This window comes from Hordeum vulgare, chromosome 4H (assembly GCF_904849725.1).
Source record: "Hordeum vulgare subsp. vulgare chromosome 4H, MorexV3_pseudomolecules_assembly, whole genome shotgun sequence".
Lineage (NCBI taxonomy): Eukaryota > Viridiplantae > Streptophyta > Magnoliopsida > Poales > Poaceae > Hordeum > Hordeum vulgare.
In genome coordinates this window covers 385,768,519-385,785,732 of record NC_058521.1, presented here as the reverse complement: position 1 = coordinate 385,785,732, position 17,214 = coordinate 385,768,519, and the positions used below count along the sequence as shown (strand labels likewise).

The window sequence follows — 17,214 nt, the reverse complement described above, 5'->3', positions numbered from 1 at the left end:
AGGAATCGCTACAAGGGAAGAAGCATCACTGATACTTACCTCAGCAAATTTCTCCAGATAGGGCCACATGTCAAATCTTGAAATCCATTTCCTGAGTATTCCATTTTCATTTCTAAAGGGAACACGCAATATGTATGTGTGTTGTGTTCCACTTATTCTCTCAAGACGCTGATTACATGATGTCCCTTTTGAATCTGGTATTAGTCGAGTAACCTAAACCACATAACAGAAACAAATGATTAGCAGTGCTTCTCTGTCTGCAAGAGTCAGCGGAAAGTACTTGCAAACTATACCATATACATACCACATAATAGAAACACATGTTGATTTTTATATAACGTTCTGAGAGGTAATTAACAGTGATCTGTGGCTGTATTCACTGATTTCCGAAATGGGACACTGTCTCTTTTTCAGTTGGATCATTACCCTCTTGCCAACGAAACAAGATGAAATACAAATTCAGTAGCGTCACCCCATTTTCTTTCTTTTTTTTTAGAAAAGGAGGCTCGCCTCTGGCCTCTGCATCAGAGCGATGCATACGCCCTCTTTATTAAAAGTTCAAACAAAAAAATCTGCAGTTCAAAACAAGCTTACAAAGAAGTTCCGGAACAGATAAACAGCCAGAACCGGCGTACAATAGGACTACAAATCTATCCATCTATTCTACTATTGGACCGCCATCCAAACCGGTTGTAGATATCCTGTGCTACCATCTTCCACCGGGTAGATCCAGTAGCCAAAAACTCCATGTTCTCCGCAGGAGTGAGTAGCGACCATGTAGCGACCCTATTTTCTTCTTAAATGTCAGTTTAAAATAATCACCAAAAAGGACAGTTATGGCTTCATTGGAATGTTCCATGATGAAATCTGACCAACCCACACGATCATCATGCCAGGCTGACACATCCAAGAGGGGTGGTGGCCTTGCATGAAACAACTCACAAGCTTCATCAGAAAGGGGTGTTCTTGAAGGTGGGTTGGGAAGGCGTATCATAAAGTCAAATGGCCGTTTCTTGAACAGACCTTTCCGCATGAAGGATTCCGCACCTGAGGGGTGCGGATGAATTGCTCAGTTCATTCACGGTGGGACATTGACCGTTAGTGCCCCAGAGCAAAATTGTTTGGTTGTGAAGCAGGGTCCTTCTGATATCGTGGCATACCATTTCATAACCACAAGCTCTTGAATAGGGAAATGGAGGTGAGTTTAGGATCGATTAGCCAAAAAATTCAGTTGTTGGAAAAAGCAAGCTTCTATCCTACGGTGGACGACTATTCCGGTCAAATACTGTGTTCAAGAGTTTACCAATTGCTTCTGGAACCAATACTGAGTTTGCCCAAATGAGTGGGTTATTGCAAATCCATATTCTTTCCGCGAAGTGACGAGGGGTGGACGCTTTGTGTCATGGCGTCGGGCCTCTGGCCAACTGGATCCTGAAGCCCATCCTCGGGGTCATCTGCTGGTGAGGGTCGGGGCCTGTGGCTGGCCGAGTCTGACAAGATCTGGCAGAAGCCGGTCGAGCTTGTGGCCCATGGCAGTTGGAGGGGCAGCTGCGATGTCATGGCCACTGGTCACAGAGGGCTGCGGAAGCCATGCCATGGACAGACAACGTACAGCTGGGTATGCAATGATCCACAAGTTCTGCGCCGGTGGCCGTGAACCCATAATCTACAGGTTTGTGGGCGGCAGCCATCCATCTGCTGCAGCCAGCAGTTGTGTACCGTCACAATTTTTCTGCTCTAGTTCAAGCTACAGCCAGCAGTTGTGTACCGTCACAAGTAGAACTTCACACATTGGAGATGGGGCAGCTGTAGGGTGCAGCAGGACTGCAGGAGATAGAAGTATGGAGAAGGACGTGCACCAGCAGCTAGCAGCAGGAGGTCGAGGCCATCCCGGATGCGGCCGACGACGAGATGCTGGAGAGGAAGAGGCCGCTGCGACGGTGTCAGGGCCAGCGACCTTGAATGAGGAACGCGGGGGCGGTGCGCGCTCGCCTTCCTCGTGGAGATGGGTGCCTGCTCGCCTTCGGAGGACGCGAAGGCGGCCAACACAGACACGGCCTTGTCGCAGGAGGCCGGGAGGAGGTCGCCGGGATTGAGCATCGTGGTGACCATGGAGACAACGGCGACATGGAGCCGAAGGATTCGGCGAGCGAATCCAGCGCCGCGGTGCAGGAGACGGCCGAACCAAGTCGGAGGCGGCGGAGCAGGCTTTAGGATCTGTCACCTTGGCCCCCGACGCCGGCTTGGCAGAAAAGCAGGTGCTCGCGGTGTGCGGCGTGGCAGGGTGCGGTGGAGATGGCTGCGAACTAGGCCATGGCGAAGTTGTGGTGGCGTGCTACGGTTGAGGTGAAAGTTGTGGACTGCCACTGGCTAGATGTGCTTTTTTAGGCTACCCATATATGCCAGTTAATTTTTCTGGACGTCCACAAAAGCCATTTATTTTATTTTTCTTGGTAGATGGCATATGTGGGACTAGTGAGTCCCAACGTCATTTACATCCTTAAATCTGCATCCCTAAAAAGGCGGTCCTTCGCTAGGACACGCGGATGGCGCCGTGGTTCTGCGCGTTGCTGGAGTGGACGACGCAGCAAGAGCTAGCGTGTGGTGGTGTGGTCTGATGCGATTTGCCACCACTGCCACTTGTAAGAAAGGAATTATGATTTTGGCGTCGTCATTGAACTTCCTTCTCTGTTGGGATCATGGAAAGTGAAGGCGACAAACACAATATGACTTTAATATGGTGGTGCTTCTGAGTACCTCATCTCGAGCTCGAGGGTGAAAACCCTAGGTGCAACACTATTGGGTTGTACCTCACGATGATGATGTTTTTGCGTCATTGCTTGGACTTCAACCTTTAGGGTGAAAACTCACAATCCTGTCATTGATGGCTAGATCAGCTGGTGGCGACGACCCTTATGCATCGTTTCCTTTCGGAAGGCGTTGCTATTGGATAACCTTTACCGTATTCCTTGTGTTGTCATGAGATGAATGGTAATGATGGTCATTTCCGGATTCTGTCGAACTCTCTGATTTTTTTTCGCATACTGATAGCTTGACTTTGCTATTTACAGGTGTGATACTTTGTGTGTTTGTGTGTGTGGTGTTGTTGTTGGCTCTCGCGCAAAGATCGGACGTGTGCTTATTGTGTTCTGTATCCCCTTGATGCTACATTATGAATCAACATAAACACCCTTTTATCAAAAAGAAGTGGAGTATTATTGTAGACTGCAATAACAAGGGGTTGTGGTAGAGGTTAGAGGACCAAGGGAAAATAAGGGATTTTGATGATTTCCCACACTTTATTAGGGGTTTGACGATTCGCAAGATTGTGTGAATGGCCAGTGGACCCGTCCCCACCCATCAATCCCGGGGGCAAATGATCAGGGGTTAAGATCTAATTTCTCAAAAGAAGTAAGTGCTTGCTAAACAAATGGTTCTTTAAATTATTAAATGTTGATGGGTGTGGCAAGAGTTACTACACAACAAATACATGTACTTCCAAACGCTTTCGCAAGATGCCATGAACCTACGGGCTCTTTTCTCTCAAAAGGTCATATGAGAGTACATCTGGCCATGGGCTGGCCGGGTCGGACTTGGGCTGGGCCTAGAAAAGCCCATGACAGAAAATTAAGGCCCAGGCCCAGGCCCTGCCATCAGGCCTATTTTGAGGCCCAAGCCCAACCCATCTGTTGAAAAGCCCATCGGGCCTGGGGCCGTGTGCTAGGCCTCTTCCTTAAAATCCCAATATGCCAAGCTCAAGCCCGGCCTGGCCCTGCTGATGGGCTAAAAACTCAGGCCCAAGCCTGGCCCACGGGCAAGCCCATCATGCCTAGGCCCTGGATTTTCGGGCCGGGCCTGGGCAGGCCGACCGGGCCGGGTGGGAGATGCCCAGGTATATATGAGAGTCAAAGAGTACCTCAACATGGGTGCTTCCACGGTTGGTAATTGGTAGTGGCGCCACCATAGCAACACGCGGTTTTGAGATGCCCTCTGAGTGAGAAATATAAAATAATGTACAAATTTGTTCAAAGAAAACATGTTTCAGTTGCTGCCGATGTCATGGCCGTAGTGCTGTTAAACGTTTGTTTTTGGCGGACAGTAACTGGTTGCATTCCTGGCCCCATCTAGTTCAGTGTTTAATGTTCATCAATTTAATGATGGAATCATATGTTTTCCCATAGAAGATACATATCTCCTAGTCTTTTGGGGCCAAATCTATGTGCCGATATGGTAAATGAGAAACATCACTTGTAGAAAAATTTATATGGAAACTCATTGTTCCCCTGAAAATCAAGATACTGTTTTGCTACACATGTAGAGGTGTCATTTTAACAAAGGACAACCTAGTAAAATGCAATTGGAATGGCAGCACGAAGTGCTGCTATTGTGGTAAGGGTCTCACAATTCAGCGCTTAATATTCCTCAAATGTTGTTCCGCATGACTTTCTGTGGATGACGGTGTTTCTGGCTTTCAATCACCCCCGCCTTCTAGACAACTTAAAGCTCAAATTCAGGTAAAGTGTGTGCTTTATGTTGTGCAATATGAAATTGTCGTATTTGTTTTTAACAAAAGAAACAAGTTTCTGATTTCCTTCAAGCTACTCATCAGATCCATACGTGTGTTAGTTATATTGATGATGCCCTTTGACCTTTTGTATTCCTGCCTTTTGGCATCCCTTTGTACATGTATATATGCGGGCTTTGGCCTACTAGTAATACAAGATGTTATTCCAAACGTGATATTAGAACTCTAGGTTTTTTTTTCACACGCTCAACTCGTGCTTTTTCGATTCATTTTTTCGTCTGCCGCCCGCTGTTACTTTCTCCGGCTGCCTCTGCCTTCTGATCAGCACGCCCCGCCGTTGCACTTCTCGCCTGCTCCTCTGTGGAAGGCCGCAGCAACTTCCTCTCCCGATTCGGCCGGCCTTCGCTCAACTCCCGTGACGCGCTCGGGCGCTCGCCTCGGATCTCGCCGCCCTTCGGCGGATTCCGGTGCCTTTCGTCGGATTCCGTCGCCCTTCGCCGGTCTTCGCTGCGCCACGCCGGATCCCGCCACTGTAGGACAACCACGTCCGCCTTCAGGTCACCGGCTTCTGGCCAGGCCCGCGGTCCCGTGACTTCTCTGCCGGCCGCAGCACCTCCTGTCGCCGCGGTCACCGACCTCGTCCGCGTTTCATCGGCCTCGTCCGCGTGTCGCCCCTGGCCGCCCGTCCGGATCTGGGCTCTACGCGCCGCTGCTAGCGTCCATGGGTGCACACGCGTGATGCGTGTGTGAAACGGGAGCTCCTGATCCACGCTTTAAGCGCCGGTTCGGGCAACCGGCGCCTACAACGCCCACCAACGGCCCGCGGCCCACTAAGTAAATCCACTACCGTTGGATTTACCGTTTGCTTTTGCTAGGCTTGTTGGTTTTTTACGGATGTGATGTGTTAATGGTTCAGGAAAAAAGACCGTTTCTGGTTTTTTACAATTTTGAATATGTTATGTAAATTAAAACTTCATAGATTTATTAAAAAAAAAGAAATTACGAATTGAAAGAAAGTTTATTAAAATTTGTAAAAAGTTCATCAATTCCAAAAAAACATTCATTGTATTTTCAAAATACGTTCACTCATTTTTTTTTAAAAGTTCATCATTTTTTTTCAAAAAAGTTCATCGATTCCGAAAAAATATTCATCGTATTTAAAAAAAAATGTTCACTGATTTTTAAAAAATCATTGAATTTGACAAAAGTTCGTCATTTTTTGAAAAACGTCATTGATTTTTAAAAGAAGTTCATCGAATTTTATTTAAAGTTCATCATTTAAAAAAAAATCATCGAATTTGAAAAAAGTTCACAGCTTTTGGGAAAAAATCACCTATTTTTAAAAAACTCATCAAATTTGATAATAAATCATCATTTTTTTTAAAAGTTCATCGGATTTGAAAAAAGTTCACAAATTTAAAAAAAGTTCATCAGTTTTAAAAAAAGTTCATCAAATATAAAAAAAATCATCATAATTTGAAAAAAGTTCATCGATATTCAAAATAGTTCATAGAATTTTAATAAAAAAAATCTAAAATTCTGAAAAGGGTTCATTGATTTGGAAAAAAAATGTTCGGTTGAAAAAAAAGTTAAACAAAAAATTGGTACGTTTTTTCAAAAAATAAAAAATTACACAAAAATTAATATGTAAATGAAAAGTAATAAAAATAGTAAAGAAAAGAAAAAAGAAAAAAACGAAGAAAACTAGTCCTGAAAAAACCTAAATGAAAAAACCCATCTAAAAAGCTTCCGAAACCTTCACAAAACCGGAACCCCCCTCCCCCCTAACGGGCCGGCTCATGACCGAACGCTGATTGCACCGGTTAAGAAAAATGCACTTTAACGAGTGCCAAATAGGATTTGCTGTGTGAAACTGCTCTTGTCTCATGTCAAGTTCAGATCGATCCTATAAGTCGCTTTTTCGTTGGGCTGCTGGTGGGCTCGATTGGTTTGACTTCTTCGGCTTGCTTCTCTTCAAGCCTCTCTCTTCCAAAAAAAGAGTAAAGTGGTTTCGGTCGGTATGCCTCTCCCTCACAGCTCGATGTTTTTCGACGGTGTTCCATATATTAACCCCGTGTCGCACATACGCCGTACCTCGGTGCTTGGTGCTCACCAGTTTGGAGGTGGTGATTGTCGCTCTACTTCAACTCTTTTGGCGACATCCACCGGTGTTGCTATCCACCGGTGTTGCTGGCCGCTCTACATCGACTCATTCAGCAGCTACACCGCCTCCTCTATCTGATTCTCTGCATGGTGTTGGTCGTTCTTCAACGACTCTTTCCACGACCTTCGCACCTGATGATTGTTGTCCTACATCGATTCCACTTGTGGCTTCGGCACGCGGTGATGATTGCTCTATGTCGACTCCCCAAGTGGCTTCCACTTGTAGCTCTACATCGACTCGCTATTCTTGGGCGACTCTTCATGCGACTTCCATGGGTGGTGGCGACTGCTCATCGTCGGTAGATGTTTCTACCTCGACATCTTCTATCGTGTCCCTGTCTGCGCGTGAGATTGCACAGGTGTGATGCCTGCTAGATGCTTGGGATTCTTCATCAACAGTTTCTGCAGGTTTTGTGACTGACTCTTCTGGCACTGAGAAACCACTTTTTACTTATTCAGATACATCCCCATGGATTCTTGATACCGGAGCGTATTTTCATATGACTTATGATTCTTCCACTTTGACCTCCTTTCGACATGTTAACTCTCGTGTTTGTGTTCTTACGACTGATGGCACTCCCCTCCCTGTAGCCAGTCGGGGCACTCTTACCACTTCTTCATTTCATGTTCCTTCGGTCACTCATGTTCCTCGACTTACCATGCAGCTCATATATGTTGTGCCGGATTGTTGACTCCAGTTGTAGGGTCATTCTCGACTTTGATTCGTGTTCTGTTCAGGATCGTCGCACGGGAACTATGCTAGGTGCTGGCCTTCGGCGCTTTGATGCTCTTTGGGAGCTCGACTCACTTCGTGTTCCCTCTGCTGTTGGAAATATACCCTAGAGGCAATAATAAATTAGTTATTATTATATTTCCTTGTTCATAATAATCGTTTATTATCCATGCTAGAATTGTATTGATTGGAAACTCAAATACATGTGTGGATACATAGACAACACACTGCCCCTAGTGAGCCTCTAGTTGACTAGTTCGTTGATCAAAGATGGTCAAGGTTTCCTGACCATAGGCAAGTGTTGTCACTTGATAACGGGATCACATCATTAGGAGAATCATGTGATGGACAAGACCCAAGCTATGAACGTAGCATATTGATCGTGTCGTTTTATTGCTATTGTTTTTTGCGTGTCAAGTATTTGTTCCTCTGATCATGAGATCATATAATTCACTGGCACCGGAGGAATACCTTGTGTGCATCAAACGTCACAACGTAACTGGGTGACTATAAAGGTGTTCTACAGGTATCTCCGAAGGTGTACGTTGAGTTAGTATGGATCAAGACTGAGATATGTCACTCCGTGTGACGGAGAGGTATCTCGAGGCCCACTCGGTAATATAACATCACACACAAGCCTTGCAAGCAATGTGACTAAGTGTAAGTCACGGGATATTGTATTACGGAACGAGAAAAGAGACTTGCCGGTAACGAGATTGAAATAGGTATGTGGATACCGACGATCGAATCTCGGGCAAGTAACATACCGAAGGACAAAGGGAATGACATACGGGATTATATCAATCCTTGACACTGAGGTTCAACCGATAAGATCTTCGGAGAATATGTAGGATCCAATATGGGCATCCAGGTCCCGCTATTGGATATTGACCGAGGAGTACCTCGGGGCATGTCTGCATAGTTCTTGAACCCGCGGGGTCAACACACTTAAGGTTCGGCGATGTTTTAGTATAGTTGAGTTATATGTGTGGTTACCGAATGTTGTTCGGAGTCCCGATGAGATCACAGACGTCACGAGGTTTTCCGGATGGTCCGGAGACGAAGATTGATATATAGGATGACCTCATTTGATTACCGAAAGGTTTTCGGGCATTACCGGGAATGTACCGGGAGTGACGAATGGGTTCCGTATATTCACGGGAGGGGGCCAGCCCACCCGGGGAAGCCCATAGGCCCTAGGGGTGGCGCACCAGCCCTTGGTGGGCTGGTGGAACAGCCCAAGGGGGGCCTATGTGCCAAGGATAAGAAATCAAAGAGAAAAAAAGGAGGTGGGAAGGAGGAGAAGGACTCCACCTTCCAATCCTAGTACTAGGATTGGAGGAGGACTCCTCCTATCCCTAGCCGGCCCACCTAGGGGGCCTTGGCCCTCAAGGCAAGCCTCCCCTCCCCTCCTCCTATATATAGTTGAGTTTTAGGGCTGATTTGAGACAACTTTTGCCACGACAGCCTGACCAGAAACACCACGGTTTTTCCTCTAGATCGTATTTCTTCGGAGCTCGGGCGGAACCCTGCAGGAGTAGATCCTTCACCACCACCGGAGAGCCGTCACGCTGCCGGAGAACTCATCTAGTTTTCCGTCTTGCTTGCTGGATCAAGAAGGCCGAGATCATCGTCGAGCTGTACGTGTGCTGAACGCGGAGGTGCCATCCGTTCGGCACTATATCGGAGGGGATCGTGGGACGGTTCGCGGGGCGGATAGAGGGACGTGAGGACGTTCCACTACATCAACCGCGTTTCTTAACGCTTATTGCTGTGCAATCTACAAGGTATGTAGATCTAAATCTCCTCTCGTAGATTGACATCACCATGATAGGTCTTCGTGCGCGTAGGAATTTTTTTTGTTTCCCACGCGACGTTCCCTAACAGTGGTATCATGAGCTAGGTTCATGCGTAGATGTCATCTCGAGTAGAACACAAAGGGTTTTGTGGACGATGATGTTCGATTTTCTGCCGTCCTTAGTCTTTTCTCGATTCGGCGGTATTGTCGGATTGAAGCGACCCGGACCGATATTATTCGTACGCTGACGAAAGACTGGTTTCATCGATTGACATGCAACCTCGTTGCATAAAGATGACTCGCGGGTGTCGGTTTCTTCAACTTTAGTTGAATTGATTTTGACCGAGGCGGTCCTTGGAGAGGTTAAATAGCAATTTGCACATCTCCGTTGTGGTTTTTTGCGTAAGTAAGATGCGATCTACTAGATACCCATAGCAGCCACGTAAAACATGCAACAACAATTAGAGGACGTCTAACTTGTTTTTGCAAGTATGCTTGTGATATGATATGGCCAATGACGTGATGTTATATATTGGATGTATGAGATGATCATGTTGTAATAGTTAATATCGACTTGCACGTCGATGGTACGGCAACCGGCAGGAGCCATAGGGTTGTCTTTAAACTAACATTTATGTTTGCAAATGCGTTTACTATATTGCTAGGATGTAGCTTTAGTAGTAATAGCATAAGTAGCACGTAACCCCGATGGCGACACATTGATGGAGATCATGATGATGGAGATCATGGTGTGGCGCCGGTGACAAGAAGATCGTGCTGGTGCTTTGGTGATGGAGATCAAGAAGCACATGATGATGGCGATATCATGTCACTTATGAATTGCATGTGATGTTAATCCTTTTATGCACCTTATTTTTCTTAGAAGACGGTAGCATTATGAGGTGTTATCTCACTAAAATTTCAAGACCAAATTGTGTTCTCCCCGACTATGCACCGTTGCTACAGTTCGTCGTTTCGAGACACCACGTGATGATCGGGTGTGATAGACTCAACGTTCACATACAACGGGTGCAAAACAGTTGCACACGCGGAACACTCGGGTTAAGCTTGACGAGCCTAGCATGTCCATACATGGCCTCTGATACGTCTCCATCGTATCTATAATGTTTGATTGTTTCATGCCAATATTCTACAACTTTCATATACTTTTGGCAACTTTTTTATACTATTTTTGGGACTAACATATTGATCCAGTGCCCAGTGCCAGTTCTTGTTTGTTGCATGATTTTTGTTTCGCAGAATATCCATACCAAACGAAGTCCAAACGCAATAAAAATTTACGGGGATTTTTTTGGAATATTTATGATTTTTGGAAAGAAGAATCAATGCGAGACGGTGCACGGAGTGCCCACAAGCCCACCAGCCGCAACCAGGGGGTGGGCCCGTGGCTGGCAGGCTTGTGGCCACTCCTTAAGGCGGTTGGTGCCCTTCTTTTGCTGCAAGAAAGATAATATCCGAAAGAAAATCGTGTTACAATTTCAGCCATATCGGAGTTACGCATCTCCGGGAATTTAAGAAACGGTGAAACGCAGAATCTGGGAGCGCAGAAACAGAATGACACACAGAGAGAGATCCAATCTCGGAGGGGCTCTTGCCCCTCCGCCGCCATGGAGACCATGGACCAGAGGGGAAACCCTTCTCCCATCTAGGGAGGAGGTCAAGGAAGAAGAAGAAGGAGGGGGGGGGGGCTCTCTCCCCCTCTCTCCCGGCGGCGCCGGAACGCCGCCCGGAACATCATCGTGTGACGGCGATCTACACCAACACCTCCGTCATCTTCACCATCATCTCCATCATCTTCCCCCATCTATATTCAGCGGTTCACTCTCCCGCAACCCGCTGTACCCTTTACTTGAACATGGTGCTTTATGCTACATATTATTATCCAATGATGTGTTGCTATCCTATGATGTCTGAGTAGATTATCGTTGTCCTATCGGTGATTGATTAATTGCTATGATTGGTTTAATTTACTTGTGGTTATGTTGATGTCCTTTGATGCCCATCATATGATTGCGCGCGTGGATCACACCATAGGGTTAGTTGTATGTTGATAGGACTATGTATTGACAGGCTAGAGTGATAGAAGCTTCAAACCTAGCATAGAAATTGATGCATATGAGATTGAAGGGGACCAATATATATTATTGCTATGGTTGAGTTTTACCTTAATGAACATTAGTAGTTGCGAACGCTTGCTAATAGTTCCAATCATAAGTGCATAGAATTCCAAGTAAGGGATGACATGCTAGCAGGGCCTCTCCCACATGATACTTGCTATCGATCTAGTAACATAGTCAATTGCTTAGGGACAATTCCGCAACTCCTACCACCACTTTTCCACACTCCTTAGACACTCGTAGTTGTTTCTTTATCTAACCAGCCCCTAGTTTTACTTACGTGTTCTTTATTTTCTTGCAAGCCTATCCTATCGCTCCTACAAAGTACTTATAGTTTCATACTTGTTCTAGGTAAAGCGAATGTAAAGTGTGCACAGAGTTGTATCGGTGGTCGATAGAACTTGAGGGAGTATTTGTCCTACCTTTAGCTCCTCGTTGGGTTCGACACTCTTACTTATCGAAAAAGGCTACAATTGATCCCCTATACTTGTGGGTTATCAAGACCTTTTTCTGGCGCCGTTGCTGGGGAGCAATAGCGTGGGGTGAATATCCTCGTGTATGCTTGTTTGCTTTATCACTAAGTAGATTTATTTTTTGTTCTAAGTTGTTCTCTATCTTTAGTTATGGATATGGTACACGAAATACCAAAAAAATTAGGTGTACTTGCTACTCATGGAGATGGGGAACCTCCTAAAACCCTCGAGGCTCGTTATGTGGAGAATATTATGCACTTCTTTAATAATCCCGAGAAAGCCCATTCAATTATATAATGGGACACACGTTGGATCAACCTGAATACTTTAGGGATTATCGCTTGACTCAAAAAGGGAAACTTTTATGGGATCAAATCCATTTGTTGAAATGGTATGCTTGGGAACTATGCAAGAGATATGGTGTTACTTGTTGCTCTAGGATGAAGGCTTCACACCTTCCCTTTTCTTGTGAATTTAATGATCATAGAACCTTGACTTCTTATGCTAATGGTATATATGATTACTATGATGTGGAGCAAATAGAAGAGTTTGTTGCTTTTATGGGTGCTTATGAAATTGAGGCTGTGTTTAAAGGGTGTGAGGATAATGATGATGCTCCTTACCGATCTGAAAATTTGGCTATGCTTCGTTATTGTTATACTAATTATGAATATAATGCACATATTAAACGATTTAAGGAGAAATTCTATGCTGCCCAAGAAGAGACTATTATTTTGTAGAAAACTATGAAAGAAGAAAATGCTGAAACTGTGAGCTCATTAGATGAAAAAGATGACGAGGAGAGCGAAGAACAAAAGGAGGAAGAACGGACTAGCTACCCGTGCCCACCTTTTAATGAGAGTAACTCTTCTACTCATACATTATTTAATTTCCCTTCGTTCTTACCGAAGGATGAATGCTATGACCCCTTGGATTCGTTTGAAATATCCCTTTTTGATGAACTTGATGCATGCTATGCTTGTGGCCATGTTGCCAATATGAATGATGCTTATGAAGATGAGCTAGCTATAGTCCCTCATGTTAAACATGATGATTTTGATGAATATAATATGCATGTGCTTGCTGCTCCTACTTGCAATTATTATGAGAGAGGAACTACATCTCCAGCTCTCTATGTTCCCAATACGATAAAATTGCAAGAAACTGCTTATGCTATGTATTGGCCTTTACTTAATGTGCATGAATTGTTCTTTTATGACATACCAATGCATAGGAAGAGAGTTAGACTTCGTCATTTCTTGATATATGTTACCTTGTGCTCACTACTAAATTTCAAATCATTGCTAATTAAAATTGACTTTGATATACCTTGGGATCCGGAAGGATCCATTACTTGAGCACTTTATGCCTAACTTAATGGCTTTAAAGAAAGCGCTGCCTGGGAGACAACCCGAAAGTTTTAGAGAGTCATTTATTTCTGTTGAGTGCTTTTATTTAGTTCAAAAACAAAAAAAATATAAAGGGGAACTTAAAACTTTTTCAAAAAGAGAAGCGATTAAAAGGTGATGCATTGTGGAAGTGAGGGTCGACCTTGAACACTTGTGTTCATGCTCATGAAAACAATGTAGAATCTTTCATGAAAGTTTCTCACAAAAATAATTATCCCCTTATACAATTCCTTTGTGTTTTTAAAAATAATGTGCCAAGTAAAACCTTTACGATTAGTTTGGGTGATAGTTGTTTGATCACGCTGAGAAAAGACAGAAACTTTCTGCTCACGAAATTAATTTTCATTTTTATTCTGAAACAACTTTTGAGTTGATTCTTTTTTCTGATGATTGATATGCAAATTTTCCAGACGTTCGTAATTTTTCAGCTTTTTTGAGATATCATAAGTATACGGAATATACAGATTGCTATAGACTGTTCTGTTTTGACAGATTCTGTTTTCTATGCATTGTTTTCTTATTTTGATGAATCTATGAGTAGTATCGGGGGGTATGAACCATGGTGAAGTTGGATTACAGTAGATATAATGCTAATATGAATTTAGAATGAGTTGAAAACATTACTTGAAGTGGTGATTTATTTTATTATACTAACGGATCTCACGAAGTTTTTGTTGAGTTTTGTGTGATTGAAGTTTTCAAGTTTTGGGTGAGAGCACGATGGATGAAGGAATAAGGAGAGGCAAGAACCTAAGCTTGGGGATTCCCGAGGCACCCCCAAGATAATACTCAAGGAATACTCAAGCGTCTAAGCTTGGGGATGCCCCGGAAGGCATCCCCTCTTTCGTCTATAATCTATCGGTAATTTTACTCGGAGCTATATTTTAATTCGTCACACGATATGTGCAAATGCTTGGAGCATCTTTTGTGTTTATTATTCCTTTTCTTTTATGCACCATGCTGGTATGAGATAGTCCTTGGTTGGCTTTATAGAATGCTTCTTGTGCTTCACTTATATCTTTTGAAGTTTGGATTGCCTGTTTCCCTACACATAGAAAACCGCCATTTGTAGAATGCTCTTTTGCTTCACTTATATTTGTTAGAGCGGGGCATATCTTTTGTAGAAAGAATTAAACTCTCATGCTTCACTTATACCTATTTAGAGAGTTAACAGGAGTTAGTCATTCACATGGTTAGTCATAAAATCCTACATAAAACCTGCAAATCACTGAATATGATATGTTTGATTCCTTGCAACAGTTTTGCGACATGAATATGTGATATTAGAGTCATGCTAGTGAGTAATTGTGTATTTTAGAAATACTCGTGTTAAGGTTTGTGATTCCCGTAGCATGCACGTATGGCGAAACGTTATGTGATGAAGCCGAAGCATGATTTATTTATTCATTGTCATCCATTGTGTAGAGGTCAGCATCGCACGATGGTTAACTCCTACCAACCTTTCCCCTAAGAGCATGCGTGTAGTACCTTGTTTCGATGACTAATAGACTTTCGCAATAAGTATGTGAGTTCTTTATAACTAATGTTGAGTCCATGGATTATACACACTCTCACCCTTCCACCATTGCTAGCCTCTCTAGTACCGCGCAACTTTCACCGGTGCATTACACCCACCATATAGCCTCCCTCAAAACAGCCACCATACCTACCTATTATGGCATTTTCATAGTCATTCCGAGATATATTGCCATGCAACTACCACCTTTCCGTCTCATGACATGTGCCACCACTTCCATATTGCCATTGCATGATCGTAAGATAGCTAGCATGATGTTTCCATGGCTTGTCCGTTTTTTGATGTCATTGCTATGCTAGATCATTGTCACGGTACACTACCGAAGGCATTTCATATAGTCATCATTGCTCTAAGTATTAAGTTGTAAGTGTGATGATCATTATTAATAGAGCATTGTCCCATGTGAAGAAATAAAAGAGGCCAACGAAGCCCATTTATAAAAAAGAGGCCAAAGATGTCCACCAAAATAAAAATATATATATATATATAAAAGAGATCAAAGAGCCCAAAAAAAATGAGAGAAAAGAGAGAAGGGACAATTGCTACTATCCTCTTTCCGAACTTGTGCTTCAAATAGCACTATGATCTTCATGACAAAGAGTCTTCTATGTTGTCACTTCCATATACTAATGGGAAATTTTCATTATATAACTTGGCTTGTATATTCCAATGATGGGCTTTCTCAAAATTGCCCTAGGTCTTCGTGAGCAAGCAAGTTGGGTGCACACCCACTAGTTTCTTTTGTGAGCTTTCATACACTTATAAGCTCTAGTGCATCCGTTGCGTGGCAATCCTTACTCACTAACATTGATATCTATTGATGGGCATCTTCATAGCCCGTTGATACGCCTAGTTGATGTGAGACTATCTCCTCCTTTTTTGTCTTCTCCACGACCACCATATTCTATTCCACCTATAGTGCTATGTCCATGGCTCACGCTCATGTATTGCGTGAAAGTTGAAAAGGTTTGAGAACACTAAAGTATGAAACAATTGCTTGGCTAAAACCGGGGTTGTGCATGATTTAAATACGTTATGTGGGGAAGATGAAGCATAGTCAGACTATATGATTTTGTAGGGATAACTTTTTTGGCCATGATATTTTGAGAAGACATGATTGCTTTGTTAGTATGCTTGAAATACTATTGTCTTTATGTCAAATGATAGACTATTGCTTCGAATCACTCGTGTTTTAGTATTCATGCCATGATTAGATTATATGATCAATATTATGCTAGGTAGCATTCCACATCAAAAATTATCTTTTTTATCATTTACCTACTCGAGGACGAGCGGGAATTAAGCTTGGGGATGCTGATACGTCTCCGTCGTATCTATAATTTTTGATTGTTTCATGCCAATATTCTACAACTTTCATATACTTTTGGCAACTTTTTATACTATTTTTGGGACTAACATATTGATCCAGTGCCCAGTGCCAGTTCCTGTTTGTTGCATGTTTTTTGTTTCGCAGAATATCCATACCAAACGAAGTCCAAATGCAATAAAAAATTACGGGGATTTTTTTGGAATATTTATGATTTTTGGGAAGAAGAATCAACGCGAGACGGTGCACGGAGTGCCCACAAGCCCACCAGCCGCGGCCAGGGGGTGGGCCCGCGGCTGGCAGGCTTGTGGCCACTCCTTAAGGCGGTTAGCGCCCTTCTTTCTCCGCAAGAAAGATAATATCCGAAAAAAATCATGTTAAATTTTTAGCCCAATCGGAGTTACGGATCTCCGGGAATTTAAGAAACGGTGAAACGCAGAATCTGGGAGCGCAGAAACAGAAGGACACACAAAGAGAGATCCAATCTCGGAGGGGCTCTCGCCCCTCCGCCGCCATGGTGACCATGGACCAGAGGGGAAACCTTTCTCCCATCTAGGGAGGAGGTCAAGGAAGAAGAAGAAGGAGGGGGCTCTCTCCCCCTCTCTCCCGACGGCGTCGGAACGCCGCGTGGGACATCATCGTGTGACGGCGATCTACACCAACACCTCCGTCATCTTCACCAACATCTCCATCATCTTCCCCCATCTATATTCAGCGGTTCACTCTCCCGCAACCCGCTGTACCCTCTACTTTAACATGGTGCTTTATGCTACATATTATTATCCAATGATGTGTTGATATCCTATGATGTCTGAGTAGATTATCGTTGTCCTATCGGTGATTGATGAATTGCTATGATTGGTTTAATTTGCTTGTGGTTATGTTGCTGTCCTTTGGTGCCCATCATATAATCGCGCGCGTGGATCACACCATAGGGTTAGTTGTATGTTGATAGGACTATGTATTGACAGGCTGGAGTGACAGAAGCTTCAAACCTAGCATAGAAATTGATGCATATGGGATTGAAGGGGGACCAATATATCTTATTGCTATGGTTGGGTTTTACCTTAATGAACGTTAGTACTTGCGGACGCTTGCTAATAGTTCCAAT

At 43.8% G+C, this 17,214-nt stretch overlaps 2 protein-coding genes across 2 annotated transcripts in view; both read right to left on the bottom strand.

The window, feature by feature from the left end:
• Positions 1–17,214, bottom strand: part of LOC123448679 (sucrose synthase 4) — a 43,867-nt gene that overhangs the window by 3,369 nt on the left and 23,284 nt on the right. The window contains exon 8 of the mRNA XM_045125646.1: positions 40–213. Within this exon, the coding sequence (XP_044981581.1) occupies positions 40–213 (174 nt within the window). The remainder of the gene's footprint in view (positions 1–39; positions 214–17,214) is intronic.
• LOC123448680 lies at positions 384–2,763 on the bottom strand. The gene has a single exon (XM_045125647.1). The coding sequence runs from the start codon at positions 2,110–2,112 to the stop codon at positions 1,771–1,773; it is 342 nt and encodes a 113-aa protein (XP_044981582.1). The 5' UTR covers positions 2,113–2,763; the 3' UTR covers positions 384–1,770.